This window comes from Ambystoma mexicanum, chromosome 4p (assembly GCF_040938575.1).
Source record: "Ambystoma mexicanum isolate Mex_15411 chromosome 4p, UKY_AmexF1_1, whole genome shotgun sequence".
NCBI classification, from domain to species: domain Eukaryota; kingdom Metazoa; phylum Chordata; class Amphibia; order Caudata; family Ambystomatidae; genus Ambystoma; species Ambystoma mexicanum.
In genome coordinates, this window is record NC_090927.1 from 448,378,117 (window position 1) to 448,386,036 (window position 7,920).

The following is a 7,920-nucleotide window of genomic DNA, read 5'->3' on the forward strand; positions in this document are numbered from 1 at the left end:
TTTAATTTGTTATTCTTTCAATAGTTATTATTTCATTAGTTACAATTGCATGTAACCCTCTAAAGTGGTCCGCTCTATGAACGTCTCCTCCAAATAGGTGTTCCCTTGCTCTTCCAGAACCATCAAGGACAACATCTCCTCTCCCGCTCCTGCCTTGGTTGATTTCTGTAATCACTATTTTGCCACAGGCTCTTTTCCACAACCCCTAAAGCACTCCCTTTGTGCACCCTCACCTTAAAAAGCCATCTGCTGAGCCTTTGTGCCTGGCTAACTATCACTCTATCTCCATCACCCCTTCCCTGGGAAAACTCTTGGAGAAGCTGGTCATCCCCCAACTGATCCACTACACTGAATCTGTTGACTGTCTCTGCGACCACCAGTCTGGCTTCAGACCATCCAGAGGCATGAAACTGCTCTCCTGAACACCCGTGATGACCTGCTCTAAAATCTTGATTCCAACTCCCCCACCGTTCTCAGCCTCCTTGATCTTTCCACTGTCTATGACACGGTTAATAATGCCACCATCATAAATCGTGTCTGACCGGGCATTGCCTTTGTTGACCTCCTTCCTATCTTACCAACCTTTGCAGGTGCAACTGGGCCCTTTCCTCTACTCGGCTTCTCACTCTACCTGCGGTGTCCCTTAGGGCTGCAGTGTCCCTCAGGGCTCTATCTTATCGCTGTGGCTTTTCAACATCTACCTTGCCCCTTGGTTGACTTGACCTCCACCTTCTTCCCTCATGTCCAGAGTTATGCTGATGTAGTGAACAGAGAGTGTGTCAGCGGAAACAAAATTCAAGTTAAAGTGGTGACCGGCAATGGGTTGGGGAGAGAGGGGGCCCCCGAAATTCGGAATCACAGATCAGACCATATAAACCAAACAGTAATTGAAAAACATGAATATTTTATTTAAATTCCATTTGTTAAAACATACATATTAAATTTTAAATTTTGTTACGAGCTCATCTCTAAATAGCAGCATATTGTTGTAGAATAAAGTGCATAGTGAAACAAAGTGCCAATATAAAACCAGACTGAAAATTCAGTCAGTATTAACTTCATGTTGCCAAGCTGTCTGAACCTCAAGTCGGCTGAAGAGGGTCACCCGGCTGGTGGTCAGAGGCTATGGCCGCATTTAACAATATAGAGAAAACCCCCAGCATCCCTTTGAAGCAAATCATGTGCTGTAAATCTTCCACTAAGCTAGTCCTCAATCTCAACAAATGGTCTTTTCATTTTATTTTGCCATGTTTAACTATTTTTTAATGCCTATATAGGGACGAAAGTCCTTTAAAATCCACTGTTTTGACCAATTTTTCCAAACTTTCTTGGTCAGGTAACCCACAAGCTCTCCTTAGTGGAGTTGGGTTTTCGCACATGGTATAATCAGAGGCCACTTTGAAAAACGATTCCAGGGCCACATTTGGTTACCACTTGACCCCTTACAGACAAGTGCCAGCGGGTATAAGTGGCATCACACAGCCACTCATTCACATGCAAAGTCCCACAAGGACCAACAGTTCTGCTGAGCTACACCACTAGAGACATTTCCTCACCCTCATCCAGGCTTGGAAGCCAAGCAACTTTCTGAAACTGAGCCCCACCCAGACAGAATTCTTCCTTCTCGTGGATGCCCCAAAAAAATCCCAGATCCAGACCTGGATGGCAAAAATGTACCATGATTGATTCACACCATAGCCCCCACGCAAAACCTGACTGGTTTATCATGACAGAGACCTCCCATTCAAGACACACATTGTTATGAAATCCCAGCGAGCTTGTTTCCTGCTCTCCCTGCCCCAGAAAGTCAACCCATTCATTTCCACATTAGATGTTGGGAACCGGAATCCAAATCTTGATCCTCTCCCACCTGAATTTGCGGCAGCACTCCTTGCCGCTGTAGGCGCCAACTACATGGGGTCAGATGGGGCAGTTGGCCCCATATTCGTTGAACCGTGGGAGCAGGAGTGTATTTTGTCCCCTTTGGCTGTTCAGCATGTATTTGGATGAGGTTGACCAAAAACGATTTAAACCTCGCTCTCGTCATCTTGCAAAAATAGCACACGCTGCCCACTTCAAGATCATGCACCCATTGGAAACTGCAGTGGTCCCGGTTTTTGGTAGAAGGTCTTCATAGCTGACAGGCAGGAGTGCACAATCTCGCACAGAAGAAATGCTGCATTTTACAACTTAAGATAGTGTTCGTGTGCGATAAATGTATTATAATATGTGTTTCTTTGAACAGTAACACTTAAACCCCTTTTCATCCAAACGCTAATGAAGTATAGCGCCTTGACAGCCACTTTCAAGAGTTAGTGCTACTGTTATGTTAGCTGCACTGTCCCGTTTTTTTTTTACTTTTTAAACCTGCTCACACTACCCATCACACCTATCCTCAAAAAGTTGCACTAGCCCGCATTTATTTGAAAACAGCCTGCGCCTGCCGCTGATGACCGAAGTCCCGCCCTATTTGGCAGAACACCTGACCATCTCCGAAGGCCAGGAAGTGCAAGGTGGCATGCCATCGACGGATTAGGGACTAAGAGCTGAATAAGGTGAGAACTATAAGACAGGCATTCTTTTTGACAGGCAAGTAAAGCCTGCCCATAGTGGATGTTAGTACACAAGCAGAGCCAGCCTTGGGGCCCGGGGCGCCACAGCCCCGCCACTGGGTGGGCGGGGGGGAGTCTTTGAAAGGCTCCCCTGAGCTGGTGTGGCGGCAGAAGGCGTGGCAGGCGCCACATTGTCATTGAATGCACCCTCGGTGGAGGGCTCATTTAATGACAATGGGGTGCTGACGTGCCCTATTTAACCTCCTCGCCGGAGCGAGAATGTTAAAAAAATAAAAATAAAAAAAGTGTCGCATTCTGGCCCTGCCCCGCCCCCTGTTAACCAGGGGGCGGGGCAGGGGGTTCGGGCGTCAATTCGCCCAGGGCGCTGCTGCCCTTAAGGGCTGCCCTGTACACAAGCATTTACTTGGGTCAGGGTGTTCCTCGCGCTGCTATGCGCTTAGTGCGTGCCCTCTGCAAGGACAGGCCTCGTTACGCCTTTCCCGGTATATCCGGCAGATAAATCCGCCATCATGCTGGAGGTAAATCCTAGGGGCCCATAATGCTCCCACAGTTGTGCTCAGCCTGTTTGAAAAGCAGCAGCGCCCGCTATAATCCATGTTCATACATTGAAAGCTTTTTAAGCACATGCTGTTTACATGGTTTCTTTTGGAAAAAGAAATGAGGATGTCATTCGGGTGATATCAAGGTTTTTAAATATTGCCTGCAATGTCTTTGAATTATCAAGTTTAGGTCAATTGGTAGATGAATGCACGCGGCTCGTTTTGTTTTAGCTGTCATGTTTGGGAGCTATACAGTTTCTGGAAGTTGTCATTGATTTCAATAGACGAATCAGCAACATCATTTAGCTCGCCGTCGCCACACTGAATACAACCAAGCTTATTGCGCGTCGTTGTTAAACATTAAAATGTATAATAGAATAAATTGATAGAGTTGAAGAGTAACAATTCTTCTGCAGAGCATTTGCTTTAAATAAAACAAATGTAGCACAAAGTGAACAACTTATATTTTTTTTAAAAAAAGAACGCAACAACGATGTTTGCTGTCTCTCCGCTTCGTTTTCAGATACCAGAGGAGGGCGCTATGTTTTCATTTAAAAATTCACCACCCTGGATTTGGTGCTGTGTTAAGAGTCAGGCTGACATCGGAAAAGCACGCACTGGTTCATTCGCTGAGAACTTCCAGCCACTGTCACTCGGAGTCTGGAACTGGGGCGCTCAGGCGCACAAGACCGCGGCATCGGCCAGGAACTACGCGCGCTCCCCACCGGAGCGGCTTTATCCCCGACCGGGGTCACTCTAAGTCATTCTCCGCTTCGGCAATAACTGCACGGGGCAAGACGCATCATCGGTTCGCGAGGATGGCGCCACTGTGACACCTATCCCCTAAAGAAGGGGTACACAGGGAGGAAACACCCGCGTGGCAGAATCATCAGCCCTTTAAAAGTGGGGACTTTTGTCAAGGCGTGCCTTACTTGGACTTTCCCAGAAGGAAGCACATCATAGTTGGGACCCTGATCCGTTTCATTTTGATTTTCCAATTTCCTATGAATGCAGCTTGTTGAATGTCGCATCCACCGTTCAAAGATCTGCCGGCTGTGCACGGCCTTTCAAGCCTGCTTGCTGCAGCTTCACCTCCTCCCCTCTGCTTGCTGGAGCTTCACCGAGGCTCCCCCACCTCTTCTTGCTGCAGCTTCATCTCCTCCCCTCTGCTTGCTGCAGCTTCACCGAGGCTCCCCCACCTCTTCTTGCTGCAGCTTCACCTCCTCCCCTCTGCTTGCTGCAGCTTTACTGAGGCTCCCACACCTCTTCTTGCTGCAGCTTCACCTCCTCCCCTCTGCTTGCTGCAGCTTTACTGAGGCTTGCACACCTCTTCTTGCTGCAGCTTCTCTTGGGCTCCCACACCTCTTCTTGCTGCAACTTCACTGAGGCTCCCCCACCTCTTCTTGCTGCAGCTTCACCTCCTTCCCTCTGCTTGCTGCAGCTTCACATTATTCCCTCTGCTTGCTGCAGCTTCACCTCCCCCCTTCTCCTTCTCGTTGCTGCATCTTCATTAAGGCCCCCCACCTCTTCTTGCTGCAGCTTCACCTCCTCCCCTCTGCTTGCTGCAGCTTTACTGAGGCTTCCCACCTCTTGCTGCAGCTTCACCTCCTCCCCTCTGCTTCCTGCAGCTTTACTGAGGCTCCCCACACCTCTTTCTGAAGGTCCACCTTATCCCCTCTGCTTGCTGCAGCTTCACTAAGGCTTCCCCACCACTGCTTGCTGATAGTTCACCTCCTCCTCTCTGCTTGCTGCAGCTCAGGCTCCCCCCACCTCTGCTTGCTGCAGGTTCACTCTCTGACCCTTTGCTCCATGTTTGTACAGATATGTCTTACTTGCTTTGAGTCACATGGACAGAGAGCCCCCTCCCTCAGGAACTGAGAGGGCTTGGAAATTGACTTTTCTGTGGAAACATGATGGGCAGTTCCACCTTTCAGGATCTGGATAGTAATGGGTCGGAATGCAGCGACGAGGTGGAAATCCTCGTCAATGTTGGCGGGATGCGGCACATTTTCTACGGGGATATACTAAGCAGGTACCCTGCCACTCGGCTGGCTGAGCTCGTGGACTGCGTCTCTGGCGGATATGACGCCATCTTCTCAGTATGTGATGACTTCGACCCTGGGAAGAGAGAGTTTTACTTTGACCGAGATCCTGACGTCTTCAGGTGCATTGTCGACGTCTATTACTTTGGGGAAGTGCACATGAAGAAAGGGATCTGCCCGCTCTGCTTCCAGAATGAGATGGAGTTCTGGAAAGTGAACCTTGACCTCCTAGATGACTGCTGCAAGAGCCTACTCAGCGAGAAGAAGGAGGAGATGGAGGAGATTGCGCTGCATGTGCAGACGATTTTGGATGATCTGGGAGTGGACACCACGGAAAGCCGCTGGAAAAGGTGTCAAAAATTCCTTTGGAAGTTCATCGAGAAGCCAGAATCGTCGTATCCAGCCAGAGTCACAGCAGTTTTATCCTTCCTCTTCATTTTAATCTCCTCCGTAGTCATGTGCGTGGGGACAATCCCCGAGCTTCAGGTGGAGGACTCCGAAGGTAACCATGTAGAACACCCCATGCTGGATAGCATTGAGACGGCCTGCATAGGCTGGTTTACGCTCGAGTATGTGCTGCGGCTGATCTCGTCCCCCAACAAGCTGCACTTTGCCCTCTCCTTCATGAACATCATCGATGCCTTGGCCATCCTGCCATTTTATGTCAGTCTGATCTTGACTCACTTGGGGGCCACGCTCATGGAGCTGACCAACGTGCAGCAGGCCATCCAAGCGCTCCGCATCATGAGGATTGCAAGGATTTTCAAATTAGCCCGCCACTCATCAGGACTTCAGACGTTGACCTATGCCCTCAAAAGTAGCTTCAAGGAGCTTGGGCTGCTTCTCATGTATTTGGCAGTTGGGATCTTTGTCTTCTCTGCCATGGGTTACACTATGGAGCAGAGCCACCCTGACACCCTGTTTAAGAGCATCCCGCAGTCTTTTTGGTGGGCCATCATCACCATGACCACCGTTGGGTATGGAGACATATATCCCAAGACCACTTTGGGGAAGCTGAATGCAGCCATCAGTTTCCTCTGTGGCGTCATAGCTATTGCGCTTCCCATCCATCCCATTATCAACAACTTTGTCAAGTACTACAACAAGCAGAGGGTTCTGGAAACGGCGGCCAAGCATGAGCTGGAGCTAATGGAGCTCAATCAGGGCGAGGGCAGTCCTGGAGCCTCTGGACACCAACTCCACGGTGATGCGCCTGAGAAGGAAGGAAAGAGCATCCCACCATGGAGCAGCAATCTGAAACTGTCGCACAGTGACACGTTCATTCCGCTCCTGGCTGACGACAAACCGTATAGGACCCGGCTACAGAGCTGCAAATAATCGTTGTTTGTCTGGCAGAGCTGTGGTGCAGTCTGGGACCGGATGACCGCCTTGTAAGAATACGCATTAAAAGAACATTTCCCTAAATTGTCTGAGCGTGCCTTTTCTTGCCTGGGTCAGGCTGCATTGCTGGTAAGGTTTGGCGGTCTTTTTCAATGCCGGAGTCGACCTCAGAAGGTCTGACTAGAATACATAGGTTCAGGGGATATCCATATTGAATATACATGAGGACTATTTACATACAATGCATTCCAGTGGAGATTATTTGCATATTTGTTGGTGCTTCTGAAAATTGGGCTAGACGTTACCACTGCGTGAGTCGACGATCCTACTGAGTCCTGGTCCAATCAATAGATGAACATTTTTAAGGGATGGATCCTTCCTAATGAGGGGCGTCGCAGATCATGGGTACCGGTTAAAAAAGTATGTGTCTTAGGATGGAGCCTTCTGACTTATGATTCTTTTTGAAGGTATACTTGGGTTGTCGTCACTAGGTGACTGAAGCTCGAAGCAAAGTCAAGGACATTGGAGAAAATTTCGAAACATACGATGATCACCAAACAATTAATTACTATCACTAGACTCTAGAATGCACAGTTACTTAAAATGGTTCCATGTCTTAAAATCGCGGAAAAAATGGCCGTGAATGCAAAATATTGCGGAAAAAATGCTGTGGTGTTGCCGCCACAATCATGTAAAGGATGCGGGGGACACCCCTGCAACCCCTGGACCCCTTATACCATTTAAGGGGCGCGAGGGACACCCCCGCAACTCCCGCCCCCCTTAAATGGTATAATGGTGTGCACTTTTACCGGGTCAAATCACAGCATTTTTGCCGCAATTTGTTTTACCGGCGACATTTTGCCGCGATGTTATTACCTGATACCCTTAAAATTAGCCACTTACAGTGAGAACTGTAAACTAAACGAAGCTTTGCACTGCAAAATACCTTTAAAAGATGTGGCTCGTTCTCCACGTTAAAGAATAGTGCCAATGAATATGTATAAGGTAGAGAAAATAAAATAATTTGAGATAGAAAACTGTTTTAAAAAAGAATAATTGTGAGCATTAATTTAATGCATGTTGGGGAATAAAATCATCCTTGTACTATTATGCCACACGTTGCAATATATAAAGGCATTTTAGAGCAGTCAGGGGGCAGTGTCTGAGGTACGCTGAAAGGCAATGCAGTTTTAACATCTGCCATAATATAATGACCAGGTCCAACCGAAAGGGGCATCACGTGGCATATTTTCATTTTTGAGATATGAACTAACATGATAGTCAAGCCTCTATGTGCTCTTTCTCTAAATAGTAGTCACACCTATTTTGACTCAGAAAGTTATTCAGTTGCATCTGTTTTAAATAATTTTAAAACAAACGTAGCAAACATGTCAAACACTGAAAAGAATGAAAACTATCAGCACT

At 47.8% G+C, this 7,920-nt stretch overlaps 1 protein-coding gene across 1 annotated transcript; it reads left to right on the top strand.

The window, feature by feature from the left end:
* The first annotated feature begins 2,492 nt into the window (after nt 1–2,492).
* KCNF1 (potassium voltage-gated channel modifier subfamily F member 1) lies at nt 2,493–6,579 on the top strand. The gene is made up of 2 exons (XM_069605966.1): nt 2,493–2,555; nt 3,636–6,579. Exon 2 carries the CDS (start codon nt 5,023–5,025, stop codon nt 6,490–6,492), a length of 1,470 nt encoding a protein of 489 aa, XP_069462067.1. The 5' UTR covers nt 2,493–2,555; nt 3,636–5,022; the 3' UTR covers nt 6,493–6,579.
* Nucleotides 6,580–7,920: the final 1,341 nt, after the last annotated feature.

Coding starts and splice junctions, on each gene's coding strand:
- KCNF1 (XM_069605966.1), top strand. CDS start 5,023: ATGATGGGCAGTTCCACCTTTCAGGATCTGGATAGTAATGGGTCGGAA.